At 44.8% G+C, this 15,508-nt stretch overlaps 1 protein-coding gene across 2 annotated transcripts in view; it reads left to right on the forward strand.

The window, feature by feature from the left end:
- Positions 1 to 2,992, forward strand: part of DLC1 (DLC1 Rho GTPase activating protein) — a 404,280-nt gene extending 401,288 nt beyond the window's left edge. For both annotated transcript variants that reach the window (XM_028094146.2, XM_088021391.1), the window contains 2 exons: positions 777 to 950; positions 1,711 to 2,992. In XM_028094146.2, the coding sequence (XP_027949947.2) occupies positions 777 to 950; positions 1,711 to 1,831 (295 nt within the window). In that variant the 3' untranslated portion in view covers positions 1,832 to 2,992. The remainder of the gene's footprint in view (positions 1 to 776; positions 951 to 1,710) is intronic.
- Positions 2,993 to 15,508: the final 12,516 nt, after the last annotated feature.

The raw sequence follows: 15,508 nt of genomic DNA on the forward strand, positions 1-15,508 counted from the left end.
AAGCATCCAACTCTTGATTTTGGCTCAGGTTGTGACCTGCGGGTTGTGAGATCGAGCCCTGCATCAGGCTCTGCGTTCAGTGTGGAGTCTGCTTTTTCCTCTCCCCGCTCATGCTCTCTCACTGTCTCTCAAATAAATAAATCTTTAAAAATATTTAAAAATACAAAAAAAAAAATAAAAATAAAATAAAAATATTTAAAAATACGATAAATAAATAGAGGCACATTCAATTGAATATGCTCATTGCTAGCAGTTTCTTGCCCCTTCTAGGATAGATTTTTCTCACTAGAAACAGCAAGTGAATGCATAAGCCAGGAAATAACTTTTAAGTCCCAAGTGAGCTGTGGTTAAAGCTGAATTATATGTAATTCATAAATTCTCTGGAGACATTATCGAACGAGGAATTCCAAAAATCTTTGAGGAAATGGCACATCATTAGTCCAGAGCTTTCCAGCAGAGCAGTAGTGCTCTTTTGGATGTCCATGTGCTCATACATTCGTGAAATGTAAAAATGGTTTTCAGTCACACTTCATATTGGTTCTCTTCCAAAGAGCTGATGTGTGAATATATATGCACCGTAGCGGCTCTGTACGGAGTTACTCACTCGAGAGCCCGTTGCACAGTAGTTCAGAGGATGCCATCCATCCAGGACTAGGTCACACAGCATAGGAACTGATCCTGCCCCTTTAGCTGTCTCTTTTGACAGTGGGGCCCATTTTCAACTTGGCTTCCTGACGATTCCATCTTTTTTTTCCCCTCTGGTTTTGTCGCTACAGAACATGGAGAACTAATTTACCGAAGGGGGCATGTGCCCTTTTACTCACCTCCGTGGATCACGACCGGGCCCCCGTGGTGGGGGTGAGAGTCAATGTACTTCTCTCCTGGTATCTGATCGAACCCTGCGGGTCGGGGAAATCCAAACTCACCTACATGTGCAGAGCCGACTTAAGGTATGTTCTGATTCTGATTTTTGTGACATGGTAAGGGTCATGAGGAAGATGAGACTTTTTGTCTGCTACAGAGAATGGCTTAAACGAACACATCGTTGTATCTTGTCTGCTCCCTACAGAGCAGTTTTTATAAAGTAACACCTTCCTGTTTCTTGGTCTTTGGGGAACCGCTTCCTGATTTCGATCCCTTAGAGAAGGTGGTAATACGCTGCTTCTGCCATGCACTTAAAGCCATAGGAGATGAGAGCTGGAACTGGCAAGCAGATGATTCTCATTTTATATTCAAAGGTATTTGAAAATAATGAATATATGTGAATATATATAGTATGTTTCAGCCATTAGTCGGGCCTATACCGGGTGCCACTGATGAATGTGTGTTCATGTCAGAAAACTCAATGAAATTCAGCAATACAGCCAAAACATGAACCTCTCAAAGCTTTCCACGGTGGTTAAATTCTCATTTGCAGTCTTTACCTCTCGGTACTTTTTCACCCGTCTGTGTGATCTGTTTTTGTTCTGTATGCTAAAGCTTTCCCTGAACAATGTCACTCAGTGTCTGTACTCAGTATGTTGTTTCTTGAGAAACTTCTGGTTCCAGAAGTGTAATGGCTATGCCAGGAGGTTACCCTGGAATACTAGCAGTAATCCTTGCTTACGTGGCTTCTGGATCAAGACATTGGAAGTGTACTCGGAGCTCCGTCTGGCTTCTTTGGGGGCTTTCCAGTGTGAAGAACCCATCTGCTTTTCCTTTCCGTTGCAGGGGCCACATGCCAGAGTGGTACACAAAATCTTTTGGACATTTGTGTGCAGCTGAAGTCGTGAAGATCCGAGACTCTTTCAGCAATCAGAACACTGAAACCAAAGACCCCAAATCTAGGTGATTACTGAAGCCGAGCGGCCGTGTCCACCGTCCAGACGTTTGTTTCTGGAAGCCCTTTGCCGGTCCTTGGAAGAATGGGTTCCGAGTCTAGTCCTGAAACTAAGAAAACTAGAAGTTGGAGTGTGGGGATCAACTGTAGCGATTTTAAGACATTTTTAAAGCTGCTTCCTGTTTGTTGAAGGTCTAGTTTATAGACCTTGCCTGGAATATATAAGACTGTGCAAAAGAAAAAAAAAAGTATTCTTATTCAAGTTGCTTCTGAGAAGCAAAACTATAAATACCTTACAGAAAATAATGAAGAGACTTCATTCTCTTGTGATACTGGTGTATGTGTACCTATGTCATTGTATCTGCAGTGTGTTGGGGGACCGGTGTATCCACTGGAATAGTTGGTACTCTTTGACCTGTTTCTCACTGAGATGAGCAAAGAAAGGTTTGCACAGAGGAATGTGTGTATGTGTGTTTGTTGCTGGTTGAATGGCAGAGATGTGTACGTTGGAACACAGTGTCTGGCACACTGGGACGCCTTCAAGAAGGATTTTGATACGTCAGGTTCAGGTTAACCTGAGATTATCTGACTGCCCATGGACCCATCCAGAAAGGGGACCCAACACCCTTGGTCGCTTATTTCTTTTTCCAAGTTATTAAGCACATTCCTTTTTGACCAACCTCTCCTCTTTCCTTAAACGTAATTGTAGTCGATTGATTCCAGTGTCCCTTCTCAAACACAGTTGTCTTTAGACCTGATTGCAAATAGTGATATAGTTTTTAACCAGTATAGATTAGTTCAGGGAAGAAACTACTCCCTCCACCCCCCGCCATTACTAGCTCCAAAGCACAGTTTTATTTGGGGGTTTTTGTGTTTGTTTTGTAAGTCAAGATAGAATGACTGAACACCCTAACATCTACTCCTGAATCAAGCCTCAGAACCTTTTACCTGTTGTAATGCTTTGCATTTTCCTGTTTATAACCAAAGGTCTTGAAGACACACCGAAAACATCGGAAACTATGTATGTCCCAAGGAAATCCCTGTAAATTTAACCCACGGTATTAAAATTTAACAACAGATGCTGATTGTTGTTAGTCACGGCATTTCTGAAAGCTGCACATATTTAGTTGTTGGATTTGTCCTTTTTGCAACTTTTTTTTTTTTTGCTTTGTTTTCCCTACATTTCTTTTTCTTTTCCTTTATAATGATGCCCTTGGACTATCTTTTTAGCGGTAAAGGAAAATGGTTATCACAGGGGGAAAAAAAACTGAAAAAGCACCAGCACAGTTTTTTTGGAAGGGTGGGTGGTCTTTGTCCAGGCTTTACTGTAACCGTAAAGATTGACTCATGAGACAGTATTAGTGAATTTATTTTGTATGGATCAAAAGTGAATAATGTATGAATGAGAGTTGTAAGAAGGATTTTTATTTTGTTATTATTTAGTTACCATTGTCAGTGTTATTTCAAAGGTTCTTTGAAGAATTTGCAGTGGGGGGGAGATTAGAGTTTTAAAATTTGAGTATTTTGGATATCAGTGTTCCTCATGAAGATATACTTGTATATTCAATTTTAATAGCTTTCAGATTTGTAAGATTATATGTTGTATATACCATTCTATTAAGATAAAGAAACATGTACACATGTCCACTGTGCTTTCAAACATAGATAAAGCATGATAAAAATTATTATTTAAAATATACTTGTATTTATACCTCAGATATTCTTTTGGGTTTTGTACCTCAAGGCTTTTTTTTTTTTTCCTAATGTAAATACACTTTACATGAATACAATCTAAGTGAAAGAAAAAATAAAATAAGAGGTTTATAACTTGCTCTATATCTGTACAGAATATAATCCGCAAGTGCACTATTAAATGTTTAAAGTAAGGGAAAGGTCTGGCCTGCTTTCCTGTGTATTACATCTCACTCTTACCCTTAAAAACCACAGATTGCAAAGCGTATCATTCTAGCATCAACTAAAATGAAAATCAGATTTGCTGAAGGAGAAATCGGACTGCAAATCATTCCAAGGCCAAACTGCCACTGAGCCACTCACTAACAAACAGGAAACCCTGGTGAAGGTTCAGGAAGCATGGAGATTCTCTCCTAACAAAGGTCGTTAGGAAACGATGCTGAGAGAGTTACAAGGATAAGGAGCCAGCGAGAGAAAGATGCTCATAAGCAAAGCCAAGGTCACCGTTAAAGTCCACAAAAGGCCTCTTTCCCACTGGTCTGCTTTCCTGTAGAAAGGATTCCTTACACGTACGACAACAGGAGAATTCAAAGGATGTGAATGTTCCAAGAACTCTGTGTAAGTCACCTCGAGTGCTATTGCCATGACTTAACTAATTGTGACTAATCACCTAGATTGTAAGCTCTTTGAGGGCAGGGCTCTTCTACACATCTTTATAATCCCCTACAGCGGCTTTCAGTGTTTTGTACTTGTAGGCACCTAATAAATTTATTATTTGCTAAATGGAACTCGTTGACTCAGCTTCTGTTATTTGAGAAGGGAGAGAACCTGGGATGCCATCTGTCGTAAGCCCTCGCTTTGGTGCATCACTGCCCATTTTGAGATTGCAGAGAGTGGACATGGTTAAACCTAATGAAATCTGAAAGTTTGAGCTGGTTGAAGGTGCATGGATGCCGTATATAGAGGCTGCGGACACTGATTCTAAATTAAGAGTTCTTTGTGATGGAGTTTTAATCATAAGTCTTGTTTCTTGGAAACTAATGCCATTTTAGAAGAGGTTTTATTTTGACAAACACTCAGCCTGGGTATAGTAGAGGGGAAAAAAAAACCAAACTTCACAATAATTTTTAAAAGACACACAGAGACCAAAGGCTTTTTTTTTTTTTTTTTTTTTTTTTTTCCCTCTTCTCTACCTCCAGACCTGGTTTCCTCAGAGCTAAATAAAATAAAGCACGGGGCGCCTGGGTGGCTCAGTCAGTTAAGAATCTGCCTTCTGCTCAGGTCATGATCTCGGGGTCCTGGGATCGAGCCCCACGTCAGGCTCTTTGCTCAGCCCGCTTCTCCCTCTCCCTCTCTCCCACCCCCCCCTGCTTCTGTGCTCTCTCTCAAATAAAAATCTTAAAAGAAAAAATCTCAAAACATGTCTTAAGCCTGAAATACCTACAACTTTAGTTGTTTGACCGGCTGCAGAGGGTTACCAGAAAGGAGGAGACATACTTACAGATAACCACCGTAGATTCAGTTGGCTTTGTCAGGCTACCCATTTACTTCGTCCACTCCTTGAGTCGGTCATTCAATGCCTACTGTTTACCTCACACTGCACTCAGTACTGAAGACACGGCAGTGAGCAAAATGTCCTCACCCTCCCGTCACTGAACTAAAACCTGCTCACAGACACGAACAGAAATGATACGCCATGTACTGACTGTGAGGACAGGCTCCTGGGCACTCAGGCGGGGTGGCTTAAGATCTGCATGGAACAAAACTCAGGGTAGTTAACTATACTCAAAACATCTTGCTCACCAATTTATAGATAGAATAACTGGGAAAATTCTAACAAAATCAGATGGTTCTTTAAGAGATTTTTGTTTGTTTGTTTTTCAGAGCTGATGAAGACAAGTGAGATTTTTGAAAAGTCAAATCTAAAGAAAAATTAAGATGATCCTAATCAGTGCTTTCTAACATCACTAGTTAAGTGTGTGTATGTGTATGTGTGTGTTCTGTGTGTGTGTTATGTGTGTGTGTACAGGGAGAGACAGGCTATAGGGGTGTGTAGAATTTTATAACACCATTCGTGGGTCTTTATTTCTGTCCACTTTTCACACTTAATTTAAGCTTCACACGTACCCCATGAAGCATAAGTATTATTCTAAAATAAGGATACACCTTAGAGAGGTAGTGACAATTAAGGTACCCAGAGCCGGAGGAAGGAGCCAAGACTCCAGCCCAGGTCCATTGCCTCAACCATCTCTCATTTGCTGACCTTTCCCCTAATCAGGAGGTAAATTTCTCATCATAGCAGCCAATCCACATGCCCCAGCATCAGAATTGAGAAGAACTAGGAAAACGAAGGTTCATAGCAAAACAGTCACATTAATCCAGGTCTCAAATTAAATCATCCCTACGACTGAGATGCTGAAGGTGATACTATGTAGGAAAAAATAAATATGAGGCAAAGCTTGGCTCCAAGTTAATGCTTGAAAGAACTTACAGTTCTGTTTGCAAATTGAATATCTAATTTGAAAGGTAAAAGGCCTCCCTGTGAAACAGAGGACAGATCCTCCCCCCATCTGCAAACGCAGAACAATTAGATTGTGCTCCGACTGCAACCTGCCCAACCCCTCTGATCTCACATTGCTGCAGGGGTAGAAGGGAAACATCTACCTACAGGCTTCTTAACTTGCAGCCCACACCAGCACCCCGGTCCTGTGTCTTTCTGCAATATGTCATTACATCCTTCCCGACACACAAGCAGACCGTGAGGTACACCTGAGATCTTTGTGAAGGTGCTTTGAAAAGCAAGGGCTACTGAAAGGGAAAGGAGCTTTCGTGAAAGCCAAGTGGGATTGGGCCCAAATGCTTTACCTCATCTGCCTGTTGAAGCATACATTAATGATTATAAAGCAGAAATCCTCAACAATGAGATCATGGCATGCGTGTCATCTTGGTGTTCCATCAGGATGAAATTTGCCTAAGGAATTTAAATTCCATTTGCCTAAGGAATGCAAATTACAAAAGACCTCAAAGAGCCTGTGGCAGGGGGAGCTCAGGTAGGTCTGTGTAGTTGCAGTGAATTTGGGCCCATTCTCCAGGGGAGGATCAGTCCTTTGCAGGCAGGGAGTTTGCTAAATCATGTTGGCAGCTGTAGCCCCACGTAATTACCCTTGCTGTGTATACACAGTTCCCATTAGAGCGGCGGTTTGCCTGTCTGGGCCCAAGGCTGTGTTGACACGTATAGTATAAACACCTCTTTGCCGAGATTTTTCATCTCATTGGACTTATTAGTTCGGGGCTAAAAACATTGCTTCTCATAGGGGCTTTTCATTTCTTTCTCTCTCTTTCCTATTAAGATACAGAGCGTTTTGGAAAGCAAAAAGCCTTCCTCTCTTTAGGACTCTTGAGTATGGCTCTCATCAACCATGGTGAGGGACTTGATCCTGGAAAAATAGTCTTAATTCCCAAGGACACTGTTTCAGAAAGCTTTGTAGGTTACAGGTACCTTTCAAGGCCAAGTGTGTCTAGCTCCAGTCTGAATGGACTTGTTGAGCTACCGATTACTAAGCAATACAATGTGCTAGGTACCGGGATGTGTGCATTACATACAGTTAATGTCACATTTAAATTTCATAGCAGTCCTTTGAAGGAAACCTTTTAGACTCCTTTTATTCATGAAGAAGCTCAAAGAGGTAGGGAGGCTTAAAGAAAGAAAGTACCTACATAATATTTGCAAAGGGACTCAAGAAATTCTAGAGCAGCCTGCACAATGGAACATTCTGCCGGGATGGAAATATTCCTTCTCTGTGCTAATAGGGTAGACACTGGCATGTATGGATGTTGAGCACTTGAAATGTGGCTCATGTGACCAAGGAGCTGAATGCTTAGTTTCATTTAAATTTTGTATTAGTTTAAATTTAAATAGCTACATGTAGCTAGTGGCTACCATGTTAGTGTAAGTTCTATTTCAGAGATCAAAGAATACTTCCAAGGAATCCAATTCCCATTTCTCTCTTCCACCTATAACAATCTTCTTTAAGGGAGGAAGGAAGGAAGGAAGGAAAGAAGGAAAAGGAAGGAAGAAGGAAGGAATACGGTAAATATTTATTAAAAATTTTTTTGAATCTCCCTGGCCACATTTCAGCTCAGCCACAAGACTCAAACTGCGTCTCCTCCAGCCCATGGCAGCCTTCTGAGTTTCTCAAGCTTGAGTTGATTGACCTCTTTCCTTTGCTGCTAGAGTATTGGTACATTTCCAAACCAGAGATAAAGATGTAGCTGATCTGAAAGAATGTTTAATAATTCAGATTATTCTGCTCTGCTGGCTGCAAGCAAAGGCATCCTCACGGATGTTGCTGTTGGGACAAACAACGGTTGTCCCTTCGTGGTCTGAGCCTGTCCCCCTCCGTGTCCTCGACTCCAGTGGGAAGACCTGGAGTCAGGCTGGTTTGCAGGAGCGAGAGGGAGAAGTCATGGGAAGAGCAGTTTACGAAGGTTTTTAAGGCTAAAGACTGTCCAAGGCCAGCCACTGCTCCCATGGAAGCTCAGTGAAGCTTCCTTACCCAGCTCAAGCCAGCACTTAGCACAGGAGATAATCAAGGAAATGGGGGATTTAATGTCACGCTCCAGAGAAGCTAGTTTTCCTGACTTCTAGGGCTGGCTGAAAGGATGTATTTTTTCCAATAACAAAGATAAGCCAAGCTTTATTTTGAAGTTCACACAGTTCTGTAAAGATTATTAAAGCAAAAAGAAATCTGAACCCTCCAGGACCCTGTGAAATGTTGCAATATCTCAAAGTGATGGAGAATATTCTATTCCAAGACCCAGAACACTGAAAATGGAATATGTTTTCCTGCCACTTTATGCAAAGAAAGGAAGGTGCTAAATTTCCAGAAGCAACGTGGCTTGGCTGGGAAGGCAGACTAACGGTATAGCAGTTGGTTTATTGGCTTGTTGGTTTGCTTTTAGCCCACCTAATGCCACCAACACTCCTGAGTCGGATTGATCTCTGCCTCAGTGACACCAGTGGGCATCTCCAGTTGGGCCTTCTACCCTGACACATCTGATGAGACTATCCATGAATTCCCCTTCTGAATGACTGCAGTGGGCCGTTCAGCCTGACATCAAGGGACCAGGGGCCATTTTTCGTGATTTTTGCCTTTTCATGACACAGCAGACCTAACAGAATAAGAAAGCAGCTTCGAAGACTAATCCCACTTCCTTGCTGTCATCCATGTCCTAGTTTGCTCTGCTCCTAAACCCACTTAATCCCGAGAAAAGTACAAATGGAGATAAAATCAGGGAACATGGGGGCCAGCGCCTCCAAATAAAACAAAACCCTCATTCGAGCGATGAAAGAAGAAAGAAGCAGTATGAGAAGGAAGCAAACAAAAGAAGGACCAATGCAGCCTTTCTAAATTACTAAAGTACACTCACTAAAGTCAGGATCCGCCCCTCCTCCGTCTGCCTCTGGGTTTGGGAGACACCCGAAGAGCCAGGCTCTTTCATGCTGACTGGTGAAATGCCTTTTCTTACTTCACTTTCCCCCGTAACTTCTTGGCTTCTTCCTTTTCTTGTCCTCCTGTCAGGTGGATCTGCTTCCCTCTGGCCATCTTTCTTCCTTGTCTCTCCCCTGACCCGTCCCTCTTGATCCTGAAAGCCGGCCTGACCCCAGGGCCCTCCCCTGGCCTCCCAAGTTGGCTCTTCCCTCCGTTTTCCCTCAGTCCTTCGCCATTTCTGTTGCTTCTCACACCTGCCTGTGCCTCCCCTTCCCACCCGGCATCCTCCAAAAAAACCCAAAAACAAAACAAAGCACAAAACGACAAAAACAAACCTTTTTAGTTTCTTAGGATCCCTTCAATGTGCAAACCAGGAAGATGACTTCGTGTTTCTCTTGCTTCTATTAACATGCAGATATTCAGCCTGTCTCTGCTAGGCAGGCTCTGGGATCTTGAGCGTTTGTCTGCTTTGGCCAAGGACAACTATCCAAATTGTTCTAGAGGGAATATCATGGGGGGTAGTAAGGCCCCGGGGGCGAGAGCCAATAGTCACTCAGCAAGTCGGGCAGGTAAAGGAGAGAGCCATGGGGGGGGGGGCGGGTAGCCAGGGAAAGTAGATTTGGGAAAATGTTTCTGAAGTCCAGGGGCACGTAGGCGTGGGTTTGAAGTAACCAAGGGGTGTGAATATATAGGTTTGAAGACAAAGGAAGTTCACCAACAGAGAGGGGAGGGGTACACAGAGGACATCAAAGTTCCTCTGTGGTGGGAAATACATGGGCTCGCGGGGGGGGGGGGGAGGGTGGCTTTCAAAATGGAGGGAACATGCCTTCCTCTGGGATGGCAAAGAAGAACAGGCTAATAAAGTATCTTGGTGAGTCAGAGCCTCGGGGCCGAGGAGTCAGAGAAGGCTGAACTGCACGGGGCTTGTGAGATGGCCGAACCCAAGCACCTGATTCTCCTAAAGCAAAAGCAGAGGTAGAGGGGCTGTGATTTCAACCACAGGGACACATGGGCTAAGGCTGGCATCCAGGGAAGAGTCACCCTGGAGGGGCTTACGTGTTTCTCCCCCGGAAAAGAGCAGATGTCAGCCCTATCTCTGAGTTTCCCTCCAGCGAGGGGCCCTGACCCTCTGGCACGCCTCTGGCTCTCCTGGGGCTGGGCCAGCCAGCACTGTCAGCCCGCACTGTCCTTTCTACTTTCGCCATCATTATTCCCCAAAGCCGGGAGTAGCCCTGGGGTTGCATGAGGAATTGCTCATTTAAGCTGGTGGGTCTATCTGATTCACGTATGATCCTATTTAATCCTCACTGCAAACCTGTGAGGTTGGGAGGCCTTATGATCCCATTTTGCAGATGAGGGAAAACCGAGCGCTGCTGGTTGTCGGGGTTCCTGGCAGAGAACGTTCATGTGGCCCGTGGCCAGCACTCAGCTCTGTTAGCGGCTGGTCTTTATTATTGTTATTCTAGAGTTCATATTGTGTCCCAGGTAGGAGCACAGACTCGGGACAGATTCGCAGAGGTCAAACCACCGTTTATACTAACGGTGTCAGCTCAGGGAAATGGTTCCTTAACCTCAGTCTTCATATATGTAAAATGGAGATAATCATAATAAAGATACTACAACCGTGCCCAGTGCGTCAGAAGCACTATGTAAGTATTACTTGTGAAGGTCTGTTTCTTATTCTCTCCTCTTTAAAGCACCTGCTAAAATAAACCACAAATACTCATAAGATTAATATTTTTTAAAAGATTTTATTTATTTTGAGAAAGAGAGAGAGAGCAGGGGGAGGGGCAGAGGGAGAGATTCTTCAAGCAGACTCACCGCAGAGCACAGAGCCTGACGCGTGACTCCATCTCCGCCTGAGCTGAAACCAAGAGTCGCACGCCTAACCCTTAACCGACTGAGTCACCCCCAGTGCCCCTCATAAGATTAATACTAATTAAGATTGATAGTGTCCAAGCTTGAGTGGCCAGGCCCCATGGCGAAGGCCTGATGGCTTCGTTTCTTTGTGGAGTCTCTCGAATCCAGCCCCAGATTTTTACTTGGTTAATCATTCAACAAACTTGTGGAGTCCCTACTACGTACCAACAGAGGAAAGGCACAAAAGCGTGTCACCCCTCTTGACTTGGAGATACATGTAGCTTTTTTCAAAGAGACAAATAATTTCAATAAAATGTGCTATAGTGGAAACTCCACCCCAAGGCCCAGAGAAGGAGATGGCACGTGAGCTGGGTGTTGAAGGATGATGGAGGACCGGGAAGGCATTCCAGGCAGTCTGGAGGAGTCTGGCTTGGTGAGGAGGCAGGGAAGGGCTCTGCGTGGCTGGGGCAGGGGCGGGGGGGGGGGGGGGGAGGGTTGTCCGGGAAGGTTTGGCAAGAGAAGGACCTGGAGAATCAGGCACCTGTGAGATTGAGAAGGGCCTCGCATACCATTCTTAGGAATTTGCGTGTCACCCTACAGGCAACGGGAAGCTTAGGAAGAAAGCTTTGAAAGAGAGGAGCAATGCAATTTTGTAAAAAGAAGTCTGCGGGCGTCGTGGAGGGTAGATGGAGCTGGACGGCCTGAAGAGATCAGCAACTGAGCCCCCTGCAGTAATACCCACGGAAGACCACGAGCGCCAGAACCAAGAGGGGGCCGTGGCGACAAAGCGGGAGGAGCCACTGAACACAGTTAATGCGGAGGCCGACTGAGCAGGATTTGGTGACAGCCTCCTTGAGATGAGAGAGAGACCTTGGTGATTGGCAATAAGGCTCCAACTCCGCACAGCCCCGCACAGCCCCGCACCGCAGCGGGGCGGAAGGTGTTGCTCTCCCTTCAAGGTACGCCTTTCAGGTGGGAGCAGAAACAGATTGGAGACGAGGATGGGAAAGTCTGGCGAGTTGTGGGTGCATGGCGGATTCCGCAGGGCATCTAAGTGAAGCTGTGCCACAGGCAATGGAAACCTGGCACGAGGGTTCCCAAGAGAAGCCTGGCCTCAGGCGTGCATTTGGAAGGATGGGGCCCTGGAGTGCTGGCCACATGCCTAGAGGTCACCTTATAAAAGATTCCAGGGCCATGGGATAGGGAGATGGGCTCCTTGATAACTATCAGGAACCTAGGGGTTTTGAGGTGTTTTTTTTTTTTCTTAACTTGATGTTTTAGGCTCCCGAATACCCTAGTTTATAGGAGACAATGAATTTTGTTCATGAATCCCTTCCATAACGGGCTGGAGGCTTCATGGCAAAATGGAATGTAAAAAGAGTGACCTGCGTCGACCAAAAAACTTAATTAAATGAAATAAGTGTGCACATCAGTAAAAAAAAAAACAAAAAGTGAGAAATTCGCCCTAGACTCTCTGATATGCAGACACAGTCCCTGATTCACAAAGCTTGTGTGTACCAGTTACTACTTTAATATCTTTATTTTTTTAAAAGATTTTATTTATTTGAGAGAGAGAGAACACAAGCAGGATAAGGGGCAGGCAGAGGGAGAAGGAGAAGCAGACTCCCCACTGAGCCGGGAGCCTGATGTGGGGCTCCATCCCAGGACCCTGGGGTCATGACCCGAGCCAAAGGCAGACATTTAACCAACCGAGCCACCCCTACTTTAATAGCTTTAAACGACAAAAACAAAAAGGACCCCCCAAAAAGGCTGATGCCAATCATATCTTAGCACAATAAATCTGTACAAATTGATTAAAACACTTTGCTGATGTATAAGGAATTACACATCCTCCCCTGTACGGTGTCATCTGCTATCCTGTGATCATCAGAAGCTTCCATTGGCGGTAACAGGTAGTTTTGATAAATTATGAGAAAACTAATTAATTAGATTTGCTTAATGCACTTTCATTGACCAGTCACCAGTTTTCAAAACGTGAAGTCACTGAGGGTTGAAAACGCAAACAAAACAAAATAAAACCTATATCCTGGGTGTCGAGCAGCTGGAAAACCCCCAGCAAGTCTCTGCCCTTACTCACTCTCCTGGTTACTGACGTGGGCGCCACCCAGCACTGCCACAGACGTTCCCCCAGGTGACCGAAGGGTCCTGCCTGCTCACATTTCCAAACACTTCTGTGAGATGGCTAAGTGGAAGATTTTAACCCTGCCTCGCTCACGCGAATTCATGCTTCGAGAGACTCTAAGAAGGCCCCCGGGGTGGGTAAAGTGTCCTTCCTCTGGGTTCTGTGTTGCCGCAGTATTTTGTCATCGTCTGGATTTGTGCTTTGTTTTGTTTTGATTTGTTTGGGTTTTCGTCTGGGTCTGCTACTACCAGACAGTAACCTCGTCAGGGGCAAACATTACCTTGCTTCCTTCTCTCCTCAACACCTAACCTGCTGCCTGTCATATGCCCAGAGCTCCAAAAGAAAGTGTGGAGCAGAACAGGGACACTCTGCTTTACAACAAGACTTGCCTTTGAAGACAGAGGACGAAGAATATGTATTTTCTACTGGGAAAAGTTCAGGCTCCAGCTCTAGGCTCGGAAAAATGGAGGGGTAAGAAGGCTGCCTCGTGGTCTGCATCTACTGGATAAGGAACTTCTTCCTCTAGACCATGCCTACAGCAGCCCAGCAAACATGGCCAAGCACTAACTATAAGCACACAACCTATAGGAGATGCGGCTCTTGCTGACTTGGAGCTTCCATCTAACTGAGGGAACCGAAATCTAACAATTCATAAGCGAGTATCTTTGGGGGCTCTAGGAATGCCCCCTTAATGACAGATGCAGAGAGCGGAGAGGAAACTGGATGGTGGGTATCTTTCTTGTCCTTGTTATCAGTCTGGACTCTGCGACACCATCAGTCTAAATCAGCATTTGTCCTCCGAGTTAGGACTAATGGAGCCTGGAGGAGATTTTAATTAGGGCGAGGATGGACAGACACATTGGACGCTGCGTCTGTTCGTTTTTTTTCCAGAAAATGGCCATCTAAATGCTCACAGGGTATGTTTTTCCTCCTTTGTATTAAGGTCTCAGTTATCTAGGGCTTTACCAGAGCTGTTTGTAATTGCATTCCATCTCTCGGCTTCAAATTACTCTGACGATGTTCCTTAGGACTCTGTTTTACGTGCGCCCTGGTGGGTGTGATTGTATCTGAGCTAACTTTTCCAGTCATTTACCTACTCACCTACTCAAGCATCTCTCCTTTAAAAAATAACACGCAATGAAATCTGAAGGTACTTATTTCACTCAGCACAAACAGCTCACAAACAGAAATCGAGACTCAGACAATCAAAATCTTTGAACTGTCAGACATCCGTCTGTAATGGACAGGAAACGTATTATATGTAATTTAATCGCCAACCTCTGTTTTCAATCCTCACATTTCTCTTCCCAGATAAAGGGCCTCTTCTCACACTCTCTTATCTTTGCCTAAAGCCTCACCTCGGGAAGAAGCTACGAGGAGCCACAAAGAGAGTTAATTTGGTTGCAACAAGCTGGGAAGAAAAAATAAAAAGACGTAAACGAGGTTGACGCACTGAGGTTTTACGTTCAGACTCTGAGTTGAGACTCATACATTTGTAGTGCTTCCAAATGTCACTTGCCAGGACCACGGGAGGGGCCGCATCTTGGCTCAAAGATGCTGATTCCAGAAGGGGATTCTCCACCCCAGTCCACAAGGAGGGTCTGGGATTCCACCAAGCCGGGAGGAGACCCCTGCACTTGACAAATCCCTTCAAATTAATCCCCGACATGAAGGGGCTTACAGTCTACCCGTCTGATCATATTTTTAGCATTATCTCTAGCACCTGCTGGGTCTCAGGTGTGCAGAGGGGCTTAGAAACCTGCAGAGAAGGGCGCCTGGGTGGCTCAGTCGTAAGCGTCTGCCTTCCACTCAGGTCATGATCCCAGGGTCCTGGGATCCCGCATCGGGCTCCCTGCTCGGCGGGAAGCCTGCTTCTCCCTCTCCCACTCCCCCTGCTTGTGTTCCCTCTCTCACTGTGTCTCTCTCTGTCAAATTTAAAAAAGAAAGAAGAAAGAAAGAAAGAAAGAAAAAAGAAAGAGAGAGAGAGAAAGAAAGAAAGAAAGAAAGAAAGAAAGAAAGAAAGAAAGAAAGAAAGAAAGAGAAAGAAAGAGAGAAAGAAAGAAAGAGAGAGAGAAAGAAAGAAAGAAAGAGAAAGAAAGAAAGAAAGAAAGAAAGAAAAAGAAAGAGAGAAAGGAAGAAAGAAAGAAAGAAAGAAAGATCTGCAGAGACTTCTGACAGAGGGGAGGGGCTGAGGAGGCAGAGGGCAGAGAGGATTTCAATGTAGAGATGCCCAGTTCAATGACTCGCTGGGTGACGCCCCTTACGTGAAATCCACTTCATGAGACCGAATGCTCAGGTGGATTGTTAGCTCTTCAGGTGGCTAGGATGAATTGTGACCCCTCCCCCCGCCCCGTGAGGACTTGCCAACCCCCCCACTTGTCGGGCTTGGGAATGACGAATGACGTAGGTTTAGGTCGAGGCCGAGCTGATAGCGCTGTAGTGTGTGTGCTTACGGGGTGGGGGTGAGCAGAATTCTGCTGTCACCCAACACACAGCCTGTTA

Source organism: Eumetopias jubatus, unplaced genomic scaffold (assembly GCF_037043125.1).
Source record: "Eumetopias jubatus isolate StellerSeaLion01/CBP00866 unplaced genomic scaffold, mEumJub1_p1.0 scaffold_2, whole genome shotgun sequence".
In the NCBI taxonomy this organism is placed as follows: Eukaryota; Metazoa; Chordata; class Mammalia; order Carnivora; family Otariidae; genus Eumetopias; species Eumetopias jubatus.